Consider the following 19668-nt stretch of genomic DNA (forward strand, 5'->3'; position numbering starts at 1 on the left):
TGGTAATCAATGACGTAGTCAGTTTGTTAGCCTATGAACTAGTTTATTGTCTAATCTATTGTAGAGTTCACCGAACTGACCTGGCCCATTGAGTTGCCTAAAAAGTTCACCCTAGGAGGCATGTTACCTTGATGGTGTTTTTTTAATCACGGATAAAAGGGGTGCTAATAGTTTCTCTAGTCGATCGGCACTATAAACTGGTGAGGATCAAATATTTCCTCGGCCTTTCCTTGAAATGATTTGTTATGTGATAGAACCAGAAAATCTGGTACCACGAAACCATAGGCTACAGCGCAAAGTTTTGTATTTTGTCTTGTTTCGCTTATTGGAGATGTCCATTTGGAGTAAACGTGGTGGCTTTGATTTAAACCAAAATTCAAGATAAGTTAGATACTGTGTGGCTGAGGCAAAAAGAGTAAGTGTATATAAGGTATAAGGAGCTTACCCACTTGAACATCGATACTGAATGTGTCGGATGTTGTTAGGGGAAAAGTGACTTATACAAGTAATATCATGCAATTTTTCTTTTTTGTCCTGTTACATTAAGTGTTCTCTCTCTGTTCCTACCAGATTTAGTACAGTGTATTCTCTGTGGGTAAGATCCTCAGCTAATTTAATGAATTCGTGTATCGATCTACCGAATACGTCTCTTATTTATACTGCTGCCTCAACAGAAGCCATCCCATCTGCGTTGTTCTAAACGAAAGTGATGTTTTTACATCTTGGAAGTTAAGCAAAGGGACTGCAATGGTCAGAGATTATATAGCTCGAGTACTTGAGTAAAGTTTTTGAACATGGACCGATAGAACTACAAACAAGGGCAAGAGGGTAGTAAGTGTCCTAATAAGTTTACCCTGGGGTTGAAAAAGTATTATTAGAAATAAGACAGGTGTTTGTGTAAATCACTTCAATGTCTATTCTTAAAATTAGTCTATAGACAAGTATATTGTCTAGTTTTGTTGGCAAGTGTATAAACTACTATATTAAATATTAAGTTATTGCACTATTTCAAATGTTATTCCACAATCGGTAATTAGATTCTAAATTTCTTTAATGTGACAACTAAGTAAGTAAGATGCTCTCCCAATTCTTCATCAATTCCAAAATGTTATTTATTTAACCATAAATATTTATATGTATATATTATTTTAATAAACCTAAAAATTTACTCTTCTTTTATTTTAAATTCAATAGTTTTCTCTTTTCTTTTTTCATATTGTAACAAACTTAAATATCCGGTCCGGTTGATTTATGTCCACGTCCTCATTTAAAAATTCATAAAAAAAACTCTGTTCAATATTGTTGTTGCTGTTGTTTTCATCGTAAAAATAAAGTGTTTGTTTTACAATGTCCTTTCTTTTATTACGTATTTTATTTTGTGCACAATAAAGGATGTAGGAAATCACATTTATTTCATTATTTTCTTGTTCTTTTCATTCTTTAGACAAAAAACACACAACAAACAATAAACATAATAAAATGAAAAAAAAAATAAATTTAAAATATTATGGAAAAAATTGTTTGTTTCTTTTAGTCATTCGTTGTGGCTCGTTTGCAAATATTATCAAAGTGTTTTGTTTTTATTTTCGAGTTTAAATGTGTGTCCTTTTTTTTTGCTGTTTGTATTATAATGGTTAATAATGTTATTAGCATTTTCTTTTTAAATTTGTTTGTTGTTTTGTTGGCTAAATTACTTCATAATAATGAGTTTTAAAGGTTTTTTTTAAGTTATATTTATTTAAAATTTATGTAAGAAAAAAAATGTCTTCTAAAACGGAAAAGGAAATAAATGTGTATTGCGGAAACAGAATCTATAAATAAAGCTCTCTAATAGGTTGTCTAGGTTTGTGAGGATCTATGTATGTGTGGGGAACAGAAACTATAAATAAAGCTATCTAAAAGGTTGTCAAGGTGTGTGGCAATCAATGTGTGTGTGTGTAGGAAATAGAAACTATAAATAAAGCTTTCTAATAAGTGTGTGTATAGTAGTGGCTATTTATCACCTGTTTCTAACAATGTCGCCTTGTGTTTTTCTTATAAATTTGTCCGTTATTTGTAAGAATTTTTTTAAGATTTAAGATCTCTTTTTTTTTTGTTTTTTTTTTTTTTTTTCTTTTGTAGGTGTTTGTAGTAAAAATTTTATTAAAAATTAAAAATAGTTTACATTTATATATTCTTTTCAAATAACACGAGAGAGTTTAATAATGTAAAATATATAGTAGGCAGATGTTTTTAGTTTCCTTTTTTTTTGTTTTTTTTTTTTGGATTTTAAAAAGAGAGAAAGAGAGAGAGAGCGTTAGATAAAGCCTTACATATTTATGGAAAACGTTTCATGATGAAAATAAGTTGCTGTTGTTTGGTTATTTTTTTGTTTATTTTTCATACAAATTTTGTTTTCATATTTTATTTGGAGAAATGTGTAAAATCCTTTCTTAATATTTTTTGAAAATAATAATAAATTTTTCCTTTTTTTTGGTTTGGTTTTGTAGTAGTGGTAAGAATAAGCTAATAATAACTATATTGTTTTTTTTGTTGTTTTTTTTTTTTTAATTTTATTAAATGTAGTTAAATTAATTTATTCTTCCTCTTCTTCTTCCTCCTCTTCTTCTTCTTCCTCTTCTTCTTCTTCCTCCTCTTCTTCTTCTTCCTCTTCTTCTTCCTCCTCCTCTTCTTCTTCTTCCTCGCCTTCTTCCTCCTCTTCTTCGACGACCTCCTCTTCGACTTCATCTTCATCCTCGACGACATCATCGTCAGCCTTGGCATCTTCTTCACCCTCGGGTGTTTCGGGTTCACCAGCCTTTTTGCCGGGTCTTTCGCCGAACCACTTGGGCAATTTGGCTAAAGGGAAACACAAATAAATTTATTAAAATCACATTTTAAAAAATCTGCTTAAATTCTTTGAAAAAAAATAATTCTCTCGTTTCACACAAAATTAGAAAAAACAAAAACTTTTTTCAATGCATTTTTAAACAAAATTCAAAAATTAAAAAAAAAACGAGTAGACAGTTCAAAAATTAATTAAAAAAAAAACAATATTTAGTTTAACATATGATTTGTGAGTGTTATTAGTCAAGTTATACATACATTTTTGGCGGCCGGAGTATTGATCCTTCTTTTCGTTCCAGATCTTTTCATTGACCTCTTTGCCGATTTCTTCCCAGCCCTAATGGGTTTTATAACATGTATGAGAGAGATAGAGGCAACAAGATGCACACAGACATATTTACGTAACATTTAACATGTAACGAACGATTATAATTAAACGCCATCATAAATAATTAGACCAACATTAAAAAAACCAAAGAAAGAGAGAGAGAGAAAGAAAGAGAGTGTATTCGTTTATAAGTGTGTTATTAAAAATGTTTGTGTATTTTGTAAAAGCAAAAAAACCCCACCCACGCCTATAATAATTGTTTTATTTGTTTTGTGTCTTTTTGATTTCCTACTTCCGGTAATAATTTACTGAATAACGGTAATTTTCAATTAACCCATGTTGTGTATTGTATCAGGAGCGTTAGAGTGAGAAAGTGACAGAATTTCTCTTTTGTTTTGAAATTTTTCTTTTTTTTTAGATTTAAATATGTTAAGGAGAGAGTTATGTGGTAATGGTAGTTGGACAACAAAACTGTATTATTTGTTTTTTGTATTATTTAGAAGCCGAACAACGAAATTCGAAAAATCCTTAAATTATGATCAATTTTTTTGGGTTAATTTAACTGTAAAAGTATAATAAAATCAACATTTATCATGTTAATGCAAGTCGTGTTTTGCTTACAATAACAAAACATCAATACATAGACCATAAAACATTAAAGGATTACAACAATCACAAAATATTGTCACACACACACAGTGAGACATATCGAGAGAAATAGACAAATACATAATACTGCTTATAACAAAGAGAGACAGAGAGTTTGTGTGTAAAGGAAAGCTTACATTTTGACCGTTGCATAAATCTCTCTTGTCTTTCTTGCCAGATTTTTTCTCTAGTTTCCTTATAGAGCGTATCGTAACCCTTAAGAATTTATTTGTTTAAGAAAAGATTTTAATGAAATTATTTTTTTTAAATGATACTTTCAACAAAACAAATTATTATCCCCATTATATAAATATAATAAAAAAATTAGGAAATTTTTAAAGTTTTCATTTTTAAATATCAACAAATACTTACACCTTCGAAGAGTTTCTTCTTGTCGTCGTAAGAGCGGGTATCTACACGTCTTTCGTATTTGGAGGCGACTTGAATCTTGGGCGGGTATTTGCCAGTCAAAGCTTCGGGGTCAAGACCCTTCTTCAAGGCTTTGTGCCTGAGCTGTTGTTTCTGTCTTTCCTTCAATTCTTTCAACTACAAGCGTAATAATATTTTGTAAATTAGTTCCTTTACACTGTCTAGAAACTAATCTAGTTAAACTTACATCGTAATCCTGACGTTTCTGCCTTTCTTCCAAGTCATACTTTTCAGTTTCCAATTTGACAATAAGTTCCCACAATTCTTGGGCCTTATCGCGCAAGGCGGATTCTCCCAAACCTTCAATGGCAAGGGGCTTAATACGGAACGACAAAGAGATCTTCTTTTCTTCTTCGAGTTGTTCCTTAGTCTTGTTACGTTCCATGGCGGCGGAGGAGAGACCCAACTATATTTTGTTTAGGCAATTTACAACAAACATAGACAGATACACACAGACACATAAAGACAATTTAAGATAGACAAGAGACAACCAAAATTATGCCACAATTAAAAAAAGAGAGAGATAAAGAGAAAAATCACGTGTTTAAAATGTGTTTTTTGTTGTTGTTGTTGTTTTGAAGTAGGCAAAATTTTAAGCGTTGTTTGTGTTTAAATTTAAATTTCAAAATATATATATTTTTTTGGATAGTTTGATAGGTTGGTTGGAAGAGTTTAAAGATGAATTCATAAAATAAAGCATGAATTCATGGGATATTAGTAACGGAAAGAATAATGGAAGATATATTATTAGTAGGTACGTAGGAGAAAAATTATAATCAAAGAAGAAAACAAAAAAAGGGAATCTCGATAAGTAAATTTGCAATGCGATATTTTGAAATAATTACCACGCCTTGATCCTTCTTGGCGATGGTGAAGTTGGGGCCCTTCTTGTCCTTGTCCTTCATGGCTTGGAGCATGGCTTGACGTTTCTTTTCGGCCTCTTCGAGACGTTGACGCTTCTCTTCGATTTCGCGTTGTTTCTTTTCTTCAACTTCGCGAACGCGGCGTTCTTCCTCCTCCTTCTTGCGTTGAGCCATCTTTTGTTCTTCTTCAGCACGGGTGACCTTGCGCTTAGCTTGCTTCTCCTTGAGTTTTTTCAACTCATCCTCTTCCTTGGCTCTTTGTTTGCGCCATTCGTTGATGTATTCTTTCAACTGATCATCGAGGTCAGAGCGCTTTTGATCCTGACGTTTGATGAACTCTGGATCACCCTCACCTCTGCACAAGCGAAAAATAAAAATTAATTGATTAGTGTTTTTTTGTATCATTATTTTTTTTTTAATTTTAATTAGATTGTGGTATTGTTGTATTATAGGATTAGTGTCCTTTTCTAGTTTAAGTTTTCTAGTTACAATTTAATTGCATGTTTGAAAAAGTTGTGATTGTGGTGATTTATTTTGAAATGTTTAAATATTATTATTATGTTTTAATATTTTTGTTTTTGCCATGATGTTGTGCAAACTAAATTAAGTGTTTTTTTTTTTTTTTTCTAACACAAAAATACACAAAAGAAAAATTAAAAGCTTTACAAAAATGTACAAAAACATTTACTTAAGAAAAAAACATTTATGAATCAAAAAAGGATGTAAACAAAAATAAAATTACATGTTTGAAGAAATAAAGAAACATTGGACTTGTAAACAGAATTAAAGCGTTAGCGCTGACGTTTTCTATATACAAATGACTAAATGTAACGAATGTTGTTGCTAAAGTAGGTAACGCTTTTTCGTTTAAGTTCTGTTTATTGATCCCTTTTTAAGATGAACAAACTTTTAGTTAAAAGTAAAATTTTTAACTTAAAGTAACATTTATTGCAGCAAGTAAAATATTGCAAAAAGTCTACAGTGTAATCATGAAAATATTCAAACTATATAATGCTTGATTTAACAGCAATATAAGGGAAAGCTTCATAGATTTTCTATAGAAATTTATTTTTCATAATAATGGAAATCGTATGTAAAAGAAAAATTTGATATTTTTTTATAAAAGTTAATAAATCTCAAATAAATCTTAGGATATCTGTTTTGTTTGAAAAAGCTTTTCGAAAAAAGCTTTTGAATGATTGTCTGTTTTAACTGATATTATAATAAAAGTGATCGTAATAGTTAAATCGTTAGCATTAAACTTTTAAGGTAAAGTCAAAAAGCTTTCGCTTGTAGTCTTTGCTGACTATAAGTAACGATCACTGTTGTACAAAAAAAGCTTTATAAAAGTGGTCGTGATAGTTAGATCGTTAGCATACAACTATGAAGTTAAAGTCAAAAAGCTTTAGCTTGCAGCCTTTGCTGACTATGATTAACGATCAATGTTGTACAAATGTTGTTATAGTTAGATCGTTAGCATTAAACTTTTAAGGCAAAGTCAAAGAGCTTTCGCTTGCAGCCTATGCTGGCTACATGTTACGATCACTGCTTAATGTTTCCTTTAATTAATTTTATATTTAGATCTAGATCGCTGTGATGTGAATACCCATAATGTAATTTATTTTGTTTACATGACACATGAAACGATACACTTACTTTAACAAACACCAAACACTGTTACAACTCTAAACACTTAAACGAGTTCGCAAAGAAATCTTTATTACATCTAAAGCACACACACGCATACACACAAAATAAAGGGTTTTTATAACAAAAAGTATTTTTTTATATACAAAACGATTTAAAAAAACTTTATTTCATTGACTAATGGAAGTAGCTTTTTTGAATGTTTTTGTGTGTCAGTGTGAGTGTGTTAAACCCAGCAAGTATATTAAATATTAAAACAAACTTTTAACAACATTGTTGTTGAAAAAAGAAACGAATGTAAAAGGAATTGGAAAAAGACCTAATGTGAGAGAGAGAGCTTTTTTAACTTAAAACTCTAAAAGCTTTTCTAAATTTATATTAAGTTCAATTGTCGATTCGAGGAAAAAGTTAGAAAGAGAGAGAGAGATCTTTTTAAAACTTAAACTTAAGACATTTGTTTAAATTTTTATTATAAGAAAAGCTTTTAAGTTCGATTGTAGAAACGTGGAATAAAGACCGACATAAAAGCTTTATCAAATGTATATTAAAGGAAAAGCTTTTAAGTTGTATTGTAGAATTAGGGAACAAAGACACAGAGAGCCTTTTTTAAACTTAAAGCTTAAAAGCTGTTTTTAAATTTACATTATAAAAAAACTTTAAGTTTAATTTAGAATAATGGAATAAAGTCATACATAACATTTTCACTAAGCTTTTTCAAACTTCTTGAAAACTAAAGCTTCAAAGTTTTTTTTAATTTCTTTATTTGAAAAAGTTTGTCAAATCTCTTTCGCATTATGACATGAAAACTTTAACGTTTGCTGGGTTGGGGTCATAGTGCGTGTAAATGTGAGCAACAATTATTGGTGCGTGTATGAAATTGACTTGTTTCTTTTTGTGATTTCAAAAGCTTAAAGCTGTCGTTATGTATTATGTTTAAGTGTGAAAGTGTGTGTTTTTTTGTATGTGTTAAACTTAAGTGTTTGTTTTTTTATGTTTCTGTACAAAAATTTTGATAAAATTTTGTTAATTTTTTTTTTGTGTTTATATTTGCAATGGTGTTGAGTTGTTGGCAAGTTAAAACATATAACATGAATACATAATTTTTTGTTTATTTATATACATCGATAAAGTATATATTATGATCACGCAAGAGGAAAAGCATAAACAAAAAGTGTAAATGAGAAATTTTTTTATACAAATGAAGAGCTTTTTAGCAAAACTAAATAAGTCACAGAATAAAAATTTTGCAAAAAATTACTTACAAAATTATGAAAAATTTTAGATTTTTTATTTAGACAAAAAGCTTAAACAAGTGATGTTGGAAATTTTGTGACTTATCTTGTTTTGGCTTTAGGCCGTTTCAAATGATGTTTTATTTTAACTAAATTTGTGTTTAATAATAATTTGGAATAAACAATGATTACACATATTTGGTATTATTTATACACATAAAAGCTTTTTAATTGCTTTGTTGTTATTAGTTTTTTTTTTTTTTTTGTGGGGGGAGTAAGGTTTTTGTGGTAGAGAAAAAGAGCCGAAATATACAATTTTCAAAGGATTTTTCTTATTAAACTGACAATTTAAACAATTATTTAAATTGTTGTTGTTAAAAGAAAAAAAATCCTTTTTGTTTTAATGTTTGTTTGGAATTTTGAATTAAATAAATTTTGTTTAGAGGAATGTTGAGTATTTTGATAGCATAGTGGGGTGGGGGAATGGATAGGTGTGAGTTTTGTTTTTGAAATATAACACCAAGTTATTTACTTATTATGCTCGCAATTAGTTATTTTTTTTATATCATGTTTACAACATAATTACGTTACAACATTAAAAAAAGAACAGAAACATTTTATTAAATTTTTTTTTGGATTTTTGTTTAAATTTAAATGTTTTGTTTAGAGAAAAAAACAAAAACATTTCACTTACTCGGCTGGTGTTTGAGGTGGTTTTCTACACAGATTCGTAACAACAATTATTTGAAATGATGAGGTAGAGTAGGTGGTGGTGGTGGTAGTAGTGGTGAATTTTGAATATATAATTTATAAATTTGTTTTCAAGTGTTTTTGTTTGTGTAACGTTTTCCAAAACAAAAATAAAATTAAGGAGAAAACAACCAAAAAGAATAAAAAACGTTTTGTAATGAAGGCCCCAAAATAAATATGATTTCAAATAAGTTTTTTTTGTGATAAACAAAAAAAATAAAATTTTTTAAATTTTGAAAATTTTATAATATTTTTAAAATTTTTTCGTTTCAAACAAAACACGCAAAACATTTTAACCAAAAAAATTTGTTTTTTTGGTTTTTTTGTTTGTATATAAAAAAAGAAAGAAAAAGAAGAAAAAAACATTTGTTAAAAAATGGTGAAAAAAATGTTCGAGTGTAACATAACAAATCTAAGCAAAAAATTTCAAAGCATTTAAAAAAAAATTTATTTAACTATGAAATTTTTACAAGTGCATTTAAATTGTGGGAAATGAAAACCTAAATTTTTTTGAAAAATCACCTAATTTATAATACAAAAAAAATAGAAAATCTTAAGATGTTTTAAAAATTTTGAAACCTTTAACATTTGAAAACATCTTAAGATTTTAAAAACTCAAGACCCTAAGCTAAATTTTTTTGAAAATATAAAATTTTTGCTTAGATGTGATTTGATATTTTTAGCTATTTTTGTTTTTTCTTTAGAATTTTCTTGATAATTTTAACCAAAAGATTGCGTAATAAACTTCAGAACTTCTATAACTTACTTCCTGAAATTAGAAAATAGAAAAAGGAAAAAGAAAAACAAACAAATGAAATATAAACAACAACAATAACAATTGAGGTTCTAATAAGGTACAATTATTCTAAAAATAGAATTTTAGAAATATATACAACACCAAATTTCAAAAGCTAGGAAGTAAAGTTTGATAAAAAGTGGGGGGGGAGTGGTTTGGAAAAGTTTTTTGTACAATAGTTTAATTATACAAGAATTTTGTTTTGGTAAAAATTATATGCCAATTTTAAGTTAAAGGATTTGTTAAACAAGAAGTTAAGGATATAAAAGAATTTTAAGGATTTCTGTTATTTTTCTTTTTTTTTGAGAAAAAAATTTTTGGTTAATAGAAATCATTGGTTCCAGTTACGCATTTTTTGGTTAAAGAAAATAGCTTGGAAATTTTCTTTTAACAATATATAGTTATAAATAGTTAAGAAATGTAACAACAACAAAAATTTAGAAGAAAAATACTTACTGGTGAACTTCCTCGACCTCTTCGACAACCTCCTCCTCCTCTTCGGAACTGCTTTAAGGTATTTAAATGTTTTCATAGCAGGACATACATTTTCACATCATATGACACACGCATACACACACACAATCACATTAAAATATTTAACATTTTGTTTGTGTATTGATCGTTTGTTACATCATACAAAGTAAAAAAAGGTACATAGATACAGGTGGTTTTAAAGGTATGTTTCAGTTTGATAGTAATAACAGGTTGTAGTGGGTGTATATGGTTATTGGTTGGAGGTGGGGGAAAACGCATATGAAAAAGAAAACGTAATAACTTTAAAATATTGTACATTTAACTAAAACAATTTAAGAAATTTAAAATTTTTTTCTTTTCATTATTTTAAATTTCTTTAATTAACAAAAAAAAAAACAATTAAAAAATACCGTCCATTTTATTTTCCTAAATAAAATCCAAACAAGATTTTGCTAGAAACAAATATTTAAATTTTATATAAATTTTTATCAAAAGTAAAAAAAAATATAAACAAATAAACTCCAGGTTTTTTAAAAAAAAAAGCGATTTATTTATATTTTGACAAATTCGCAACAGAAAAAAAACATATTTAAATTTATATTTATAAAAAAACCATACATAAATTAACAAATATTTACAATGAGAAAAAAAACTAGAGAAATATTTGTGTAAAGTGCTAAACAATAGATATTTTTGTAAAATCATAAAAACTAAAATGTTTGTGTATTTAAAAAAATATATATAGATATTTTAAAAAAGAAAAAAAATGTTATAAAATGTGATAGTTAAACTTGTTTGGTTTGAGTATTAATAGTTGTTACGTATTTTTTTAAATATATTTATATAAATATAATGTCATGTCTGCAAAGTCTGTGTGTATTTTGTTATTCCTTTAGGAATTTTTTTTTTTGTTTTTGTAAATTTTTTTTTGTCAATTTGTTTAAAATACTTACGTGTACTCCTCATCGTCGGACATGGTTATGGTTTGGGATTAAAAAAACCTGTAAATAAAAATATTTAATTATTAATATGAGTTGTAAGATTATTTCAAAAGAATGAAAAATATTGAATATTTTTAATAAAAATAATTGTGGATAACAACAACAACAATTTTACGGCAAAAACAAGATCCCAAATTCTGGCATTTATAAAAGATCCATTTGCTATCCCTAATGTCTAACATTTAGACCTTTTTCCTTTACCTCGAAGAGTCTGACTTTTCGGCCTACAAAACTAGAACAGTAACCTATCAGATGTTACAGTTATTCTATACTAACTTCATTAGTAGTAGTGAAGTTAGTAGCAGTGAGCTGAGTACAACTCCTAAACAAAGAGAATGTTAGATAGGCTTAGAGCACGAACATGAATCAAAATTTCACACAAACACAACATGAAAATCCCAAGAAAAAAACATTTCTACACAGAGAGTTAAAAATGGTAGAAAAGTATCGAAATTAATACAATAAGTTTTCAAAAGTGAACTAAACATTTTAGTTAACATTTAGACAATGGATATTTAAATAACACCCAGTTATAATTTTAAAAACCACCGTTGTAATTTTAACAACACATCGTTTCTAAAGCAACATCTCAATGTTGTCATTTCGATTACTTTGTGTGTCATTTCGGCAATGTATCGACATGTGACATCGACGACGTTCTGTTTGACAACATAACGTTATTACTTTGGTAACACATTATAATTTTTTTGATCATTTAATAACGTTGTGTATTTTTAATATTGCTATTGTTGATGTGAGTACTATCCGTACATAATTTATCAACACAACATGTTATTGAAAAGTTATACACACTTTGGTATCAATTTCGTACCAGGCGTGTGTAATCTTAAACGCTTTTTACCTTTGAATACAGTGGAAAATCAACTGTCAATACCTGAATTATTTGAGCTCTACTGATCTAAAGTGGATCATAAGGAAACTATGAAATGTACGGATCTTAAAATTAATACCGACAAAACGAAAATACTAAACATAGGTGTTAGTGAAGCTGAACCTTTAATAAACATACAGTTTTCTAAAAATGTCCCCAATTTCTGCTATCTGGGCTGCAAGATGTTTGTTGCATTAGAAGAATACTCCGTATATTCTGTCCTAGAACACCGACTACAAACTTTTGTGAATCTTAGAAAAATACTCTAAATTTTCTTGCCTAGAACTAGCTAGACTAGACCAATTTCGAAATTGATTCTATATTGATTATAAGGAGTTATATATTCCAGATGGAATAAGGACTTGCTGGTATTTCGAGTGGGCGAAACTAGTTTCGTATTTGCAACTTTGGAAGCAGATTACCGATCTTCATCTAACACTTTAAAGAGAACAACTTGGTTAAAACAAAGTTCTCTTTATGTAAATTGTCAAATAAAGCTCCAATAACTATCCTGATAGAACCAGTTTAGTAACTAGTTCTTTGTTGATGCCTAGCTTAAGGCAAAACCTTTATTTTGTTTAAAAAAATATTTTTGAAATTTTGAACTAATTTGAAATTTACTTCAAATTAAGCAAACATTTTTTGATAAATAGTTTTGAAATTGTTGTTTAAAAGATTAAATTTTAATAAAATATTCTAAAAAATTATTTGAGAACCATTTATTGCAAAATGAATTGAAGTTCTCTTAATATTTGCAAAACTTTGCTTAAAATCTCTAAAATTTCAAAATTTTAAAAAATTTTTAAAAAAATCGAAGAAAAATATCTATTTACTCTAAATGTACAAAATGAAAATCACCCGTAACTGCATTTTATCTTTTAACAAGTAAATAAATTTTATTCAAAATTTAATTTAAACAAAAAATCAAGTAAACAAACGAAAAAAATATCTAAAACATATTTTAAACATTACGCATCAAAATTGAATTAAAAAATGTTGAAAAAAATACAAAAAATTTAAAAATAAAAAACAAAAATCTATATAAATATGTTAAAGTATTTGTAGGGTATATATAACTAACACATACACCTTATAAATTATATACATATAAAGAACATATATGCATATATAAATAAACTGAGGTGGTTAAAATAAATATGGAGGTGGTCTCCTACAATTTTGAAAAAAAAAATATCTGAAATATATAGTTTTGAAATATATATAATATACATATACAAATAGCTATGTATATAATAAATATTTTTTTTTTTTAAATCAAAAATAATTTTTTTCATATATCTATGTATGTGTATATATGTATAATGTCATAATTGTTCTCTTTATTTGGTGAAAAGATCTAAAAAAAATAGAACAATTTGAGGGGGCTTTTTTTTTTGGGTGTTTGTACCACTACATAGCTGCTATATAAATATATGTATTTCAAGAGAGTGAGAGTAAGATAAGAGAGTAATTAGAAATTTATTTCTTAGTAACAACAACAATATTTTATAGATTTTTCTTTAATTTTCTTGGTGTTTGTGTATTTTTTCAATTTAAAAATAGATCGTATTGAATTTCCAAGAGAAACGTTTTTTTTTTTTGCCATTTGTTTATTTAAAAAAATATATAAGAGAGCAAAAATTTAGTTGTTTTAGAATATAATAAAGCTTTTTTACCTTGGCACTAATACTAAAACAAACTTATTAAGCATAAAAATATGATTTAACAAAAATTTAATATTGAAATTTTAAAATTTTGAAATTTTAACAAAAATTCTAGTGGGTGGGGGTGGTTGCTAAAAACAAATTTATGACCTTAAAGAAAACTTTAATGATAACAAATTTAAATAATTGTGTCATATTTCTGTTATAAAAATAAAGTTTAATCTTAAGCTTTTGCTTAGAATTGAGTTAAAGTCAAGCTGCCTTATACAAAAACCATTTTTAACGTTAACAATGGCTTTTCCATATAAAAACAAGTTTTACTAACTATGGTTAACTTAATTAACGTTTTTAACGTTAAACTTTAAAGTTAAAAGCTTTTCAGTTTAATGATCTTAACCTGCTCTTAATGTTTATGAAAACTTTTGAGAAAACATAATTAACGTTTTTACATAAGGCGGTTAAACTTTAAAGTTAAAAGCTTTTCAGTTTAATGATCTTAACCTGCTCTTAATGTTTATGAAAACTTTTGAGAAAACTTTTAGTAGAAAGTTAAATTAAACAGGAAATGTTTAAATTTTTAAGCTTTAACAATCATTTTGAGGAGAAAATATACAATTGACCTACTGATCTCGTTTAAAGTACATAACGACAGATGGTTACTCATCAATAAATGCTTTGAAGTCAACAAATTTAAAACAAATTCAATAAAAAAAGAAACTTATCTAATGCAAGAAACCCTTAAAGGTGAAAATTTTAAATAAATATATAAGAAAAAAACTGTGTAAAAAGTGTAAAAGTATGTGTGTGTAAATTGGTGTAGTGTGTATTTAGTAGAATATTTAATATTCTAAAAATATTTCATAATTCCAAAATCAGAAATATTCAAAATTTTGTATTTAGTATGTATCCAGAAAGCTTTTTTTTGTTTCTTCATCATAAAGTAATAATTTTTCTCTCTCAGTTTTCTGCGCTCTCTTTGTGCTTTTTTACCTTTTTAAATAATACACACTCACATACATATATAATATCTCAATTTTCACACATTTCCACACACACACACACTCATACACTCATAAACAGTTTAGTATTTTTCTCGTACTTGTCAATGATTTTTTTATTTCAACGATCGACGGACGATCTTCACTTTTTTACGCAATTTTTATTTTTTCTATGTTGAAATTATTTTAAAATTTTATTTGAAATTTCTGTTTTCAGTTGTTGTTGTTGTTGTTTTCTTTGCATAAAACACTGGGTTTTTGCCAGGGAAAAAGCATTGCACAGTTTTGCTGCAAAATGATGGCCAACGAGATCAAGAAATTTATTTTTAATTTATTTCTTGCTTTTTTCTCAAAAAATTGAAAATGTTTTTCTTATTCTTGTTCTTCTTCTTCTTTTATTTAGTAGTATTTTCTTTACAATTTTTTTTTTAATTTATTTGAATTATTGTCTCGTTTTTATTCGTAAAATAGAAAAAAATACCAAAAAAAATAATGTGTTTTAGCTGTATGATAAAAATATATCATGTAACACTTTGAGGTCGATTGCTAAATCTAAAAGGAATTTTTCTATTTTTAGTTAGATATATATTTTTTTTATAAAAAAAAATAAAAATCTAATTTTTTTTAACACAATTGTCTTATTTTTTGCACAGTTTTTAAAATATTTTTTAAAGTCTTTTTAAAATTCATCTTTTCAATATTTGTTTAAAATTGTTGCTTTTTAAATTTTCTATAATATTATATAACATTTTGTTTTATAAAGTTTTAATAAATTTATCCATATTTTATAAGTCCATGGGCAGGGTATAATTGTTGTTTGTTGTTATTATCCATATAAAATGTTTTATTCTTGTAAATTACAATCAATTGAAGGATTTTTTTTTTGTAACACTTTTCTAGTGTTTTATTTAATTTGTAGTATTTTTTTTAATTTAATTTTTTTTATTAAAAGTCTGATATATATGATTTTTTTGTGATCAGAACTTACTTCGGGAAAAGAAACAAATTAAACTCTCTACTAGTTGTCCGAGCAGCTGACGTAGTTGGAGCGAATGCTGCGGTTCGACTAAACAGACTGACGATCTATCAAGAAACACCACGCTATGTTAAAGATTTTTCGGAAAAGCAAATTTTCCTATTTTCCCCACCACCACACATTCAGTTTCACACATTTCACACAGCAAAATACTGCATGCTCTTGCACCATGCAATTGTCTCTGTATGGGTGTTTGTGTATATGTATAATTGTTGTTTACTCTTCGATCTCTAAAGGAGAGTAAATGCCGTTATGTGTGGAATAAAGATGGTCTTATAAAGCTTTTGTGTGCATTAGAGAGAGAGGGCAATATTATGTGTGTATTAAGCTCTTTTGCACCTACACAGGTGGGGTGTTGAGGGGTTGCTGTGGTTCCGTTTATTTTGTTGCTATTTGCCTTCATTTTAGCATTTGTTGTTGTTATTGTTGTAGTTGCTTTTTCATCTATCATAAACATTTCATATTGAAAAAGAAATAACAAAATTTAAAGGCTCACAGCATAATTTTGAAATAGAAACTTTTTTGTTCTGTTTTTTTTTTTTTTTTCTTCTTCATATACATTCATATAATAAACTTATACATATTTCTATAGTATATAGATTTATACAAGAACAACAACAAAAACATCATTTGCTATATTGCCCCGTATCGTTCAGAATCTAATTTCTATATAGATACATGAATGTTGTTTTCCTTCAAGCAAATTGGGAGAGAAAATTTTTAATATGATCGTGGGTGTTTGCGCGGGTGGTGGTTGTTGATTTTGTTTGCTTTACTTCTATAGATTTTTCACATTCAACAAATAATATACATCTATGCCTGATGACGATTTGTTTAAATACATGTAAAGATCTGGATTCTATTTAATCGTTCATCGTGCATTTGTTATTGTTTTCAATATTTATTCTTTAGTTTTTAAATATGGAAACGTATCGTTTATCAAACCAAAAAAGCTTTTTTGTTTTGCATCACTTGTATTTAATTTAATCAAGAAAAAAAAGATTTTTTTTAAATAATTTCATATAGAAATTTAAAATTTATTTTATTAAATTAAAGAAACAATTCATTGTTGTTTTGACACATATAAATTGAAAATACACAAATTGCAATTGCATTCCATTTGTTTAAATAATTAATTTGAAATAATTTTTCTTAACAAAATGTTTATTAAAAAATTTCTGCCTTCTGCTAAAATTTTTCATGTTGCATATCTGCATAAGTACAAATGTTTAAGAAGGTTAAATGACAAGGGTTTCCTGTTCGTGTATTTTGCAACCACTTTTAATAAATGTCTCATCATTTGTGATCAAACATAAGCCAAAAACTTTACACAAAAAAAAAAACTAAAAGCCAACAACAAAAAGTGTGTGTATGTTTCTATATGGGCAATAGGCCAAGTACCTCAATGCAAGTGAAATGCTGATGCACTTATGTACATATATATTTTTATTCGCATTTATATCAACCAACCATACCATTTATCCTACCGCTGCACTCGTATACTATTTTGTCGCTCTTCATCATATAAAAATACTTATTATATTATCACCTTTTTCTATAATCTATCTATTAATTAAATTAATTATTATTTAATTTGTTTTCTATTCTGACTCAATTTATTTTGTCTGCCTGTCGATCAATCCAGTCTACTTCTTTTTTTCTTAAATGTTTGTTCTATAATTTTTTCACAATATCTCATACTTTAGTATGTATTGTTTTTAATATTAAATAATATTTTAAAAATTCTATTTAGTATCTTTCTTGGCAAGTTCTGTCTTTGTTAAGATATTTTTAATAAAACAATAAAAATATATATTTGTAGTAAATATCATTTGGCCCAAATTCCTGTCTTTGATTGTTGAATTCATTAAGAGAAAAAGACATAAGAACAATGTTCTGAAAAATCAAAATTTGTTTAATTTAATTTAAAATCATCACAGTTAAAATTTTTGCGGTCAAGCCCTAAACATAGACTTAACTACAAACTATAGACTAAACTTTAGGCTAGACTACAGAACAAACTATAGACCAGACTGTATAGTATAACATAGACTTGACTATGGACTAGACTATAAACTAGACTTTGACTGGACTAAAAATTAAAATAAACTACAATGTGATCTACTAGCTATACACAGACTAAAGATTAGACTATATATTAAACAATAGTCTAGACCATAAATTTCACCATAGACTAGGCTATAGATTTCACCATAGTCTAGTCTATAGACTAGACTAGAATATAGACTAGACTATAGACTAGACTATAGACTAGACTATAGACTAGACTATAGACTAGACTATAGACTAGACTATAGACTAGACTATAGACTAGACTATAGACTAGACTATAGACTAGACTATGGACTAGACTATAGACTAGACTATAGACTAGACTATAGACTAGACTTAAGTATTTTTTGGATCAGAGAGATCTTATAAAGGAAAAAAGTAGAATTTGCTTAAAGTACTTCCAATTTTGGTGAGAAACTTATGAATTTTATATTAACGTGTCATTGGAGGGATGTTGTTCATAGTTGACAACTATGAACTGTATCGAATCTTATTCATAGATGCAATAAAAATCCGATATCCGGATGTCAAAAATAAACCGAATTCGTTCAATGACATGCTTATGTTAATTTCATCGGTTTTTCACTAAAGTTTAATGTACTTCGAATATGTTATTTGTAGTAACTTTTCTACATCTCTTTCCTCACTTTTAATTGGATTTTCATTTGTAAGGAAATATTTGGTTTATAAAAGCGAAAAATATACAATCGTATTTTTAGATGTGATTAAGATGTCGTTTGCAAAGTTTGACATCAATTATTTTTTGGTTTATTTTCGGTTTAAGCTCAAATACACATTTCGTCCTTCTATAAAATTTTTTCTAATTTTATTCATATGCTATACATATGTTATACTAACGTATAAGCAACAATGCTAATAACTAATATTTATCATACGTACATACGTATACCAATAAAACAGTCAGTATATGGATATTGATAATATTTTATTTTTTTATTATTTCATATTTTAAATCTTACAATCGCATAGATATTTAAAGACGTTTTAATTTACTCTATTTGATTTTATTAAAATTTAACTTTAACTTAATGATTTTTTTATAAACCAATATTTATCGTTTAATATTAGTAAAAATTTGTTCAACTGGATTTATTTTTATTTTTTTCTTTTGTTGATTTTATTTTTTTTAATAAAAATATCTTGGCATACAAAGATAAACATATGTGTGTATTAACACATATTATCTATTAAATGGTAAATAATATACAAACATTTATACATATGCTTTACATACATACATGTATTTGTATGTATCTATGTAGTTAATTTTTAAGTTTTCATTGTTTACAAACACACATATATAAATTTTATATACATACGTATACACCTACAGACATTTGTACATATATTATATACATAAATGTTTTTCTTTAATTTTTCTTTATGTAAACAATAATCTTTAGATATGTATAAAGTTTTTATATGAAAAAAGAACCTAAATTCTTTCTTTGTTAAGGGAAATATTTTATTTTCAAAAATTTAATTAAATGTAAAAACATCAATGGTATTTAAAATAGTTTTTTTTTTAATTTAAACAAACAAATTTATGTCATTTATTTTAAAATTATTTGTAAATATATATATTTTTAATTTTCTTATTGATACATTTTTTTAAAAGCTTTAACGTCATTACTTTAAAAAATTATATTTATCTTTTTGTTTTTTTCTTGTTAAAAAACAAGCAAAAATTACAATTAAAGATTAACCTATTTACAAAACATTTTATTTTCTTTCACATACTTTTTAAAAAGTATAACTATGATTTCATTTTTGAAATTGTTTTTTATGAAGAATTCTTCTTACACATACACATCTCACCATAAAATGTAATTAAAGTAAAGTTTTAGGTTTGTAATTACTTTCAGTACAAAACTTATAGTAATTAATGAACATTAAAATATGTTTCTTTTTTATTCTTTTTATAGTTTCTTGACATCAATTTTAATGGGACCTTAAATTTTTTTGAAATTGTCCTAAAATATTGTTGTGT

The 19668-nt window shown here is 26.7% G+C and overlaps 1 protein-coding gene across 21 annotated transcripts; it reads right to left on the reverse strand.

Moving 5' to 3' along the window:
• Positions 1-1094: 1094 nt before the first annotated feature.
• Positions 1095-15680, reverse strand: LOC111678109 (troponin T, skeletal muscle). Of its 21 annotated transcripts, none has more exons than XM_023439352.2 (9): positions 15537-15680; positions 10947-10994; positions 9976-10023; positions 8668-8691; positions 5080-5449; positions 4419-4637; positions 4175-4348; positions 3085-3163; positions 1095-2838 (listed from the first exon to the last, which is right to left on the reverse strand). In XM_023439352.2, exons 2-9 carry the CDS (start codon positions 10967-10969, stop codon positions 2576-2578), a joined length of 1200 nt encoding a protein of 399 aa, XP_023295120.1. In that variant the 5' UTR covers positions 10970-10994; positions 15537-15680; the 3' UTR covers positions 1095-2575. The 21 variants fall into 21 exon arrangements, with proteins under 21 accessions (XP_023295120.1, XP_023295115.1, XP_023295118.1 ...); XM_023439347.2 differs by having other exon boundaries at positions 9976-10026; XM_023439350.2 differs by lacking the exon at positions 3085-3163 and adding an exon at positions 3940-4018 and having other exon boundaries at positions 9976-10026.
• Between the last annotated feature and the right edge of the window lie 3988 nt (positions 15681-19668).

Source organism: Lucilia cuprina, chromosome 3, assembly GCF_022045245.1.
Source record: "Lucilia cuprina isolate Lc7/37 chromosome 3, ASM2204524v1, whole genome shotgun sequence".
NCBI classification, from domain to species: domain Eukaryota; kingdom Metazoa; phylum Arthropoda; class Insecta; order Diptera; family Calliphoridae; genus Lucilia; species Lucilia cuprina.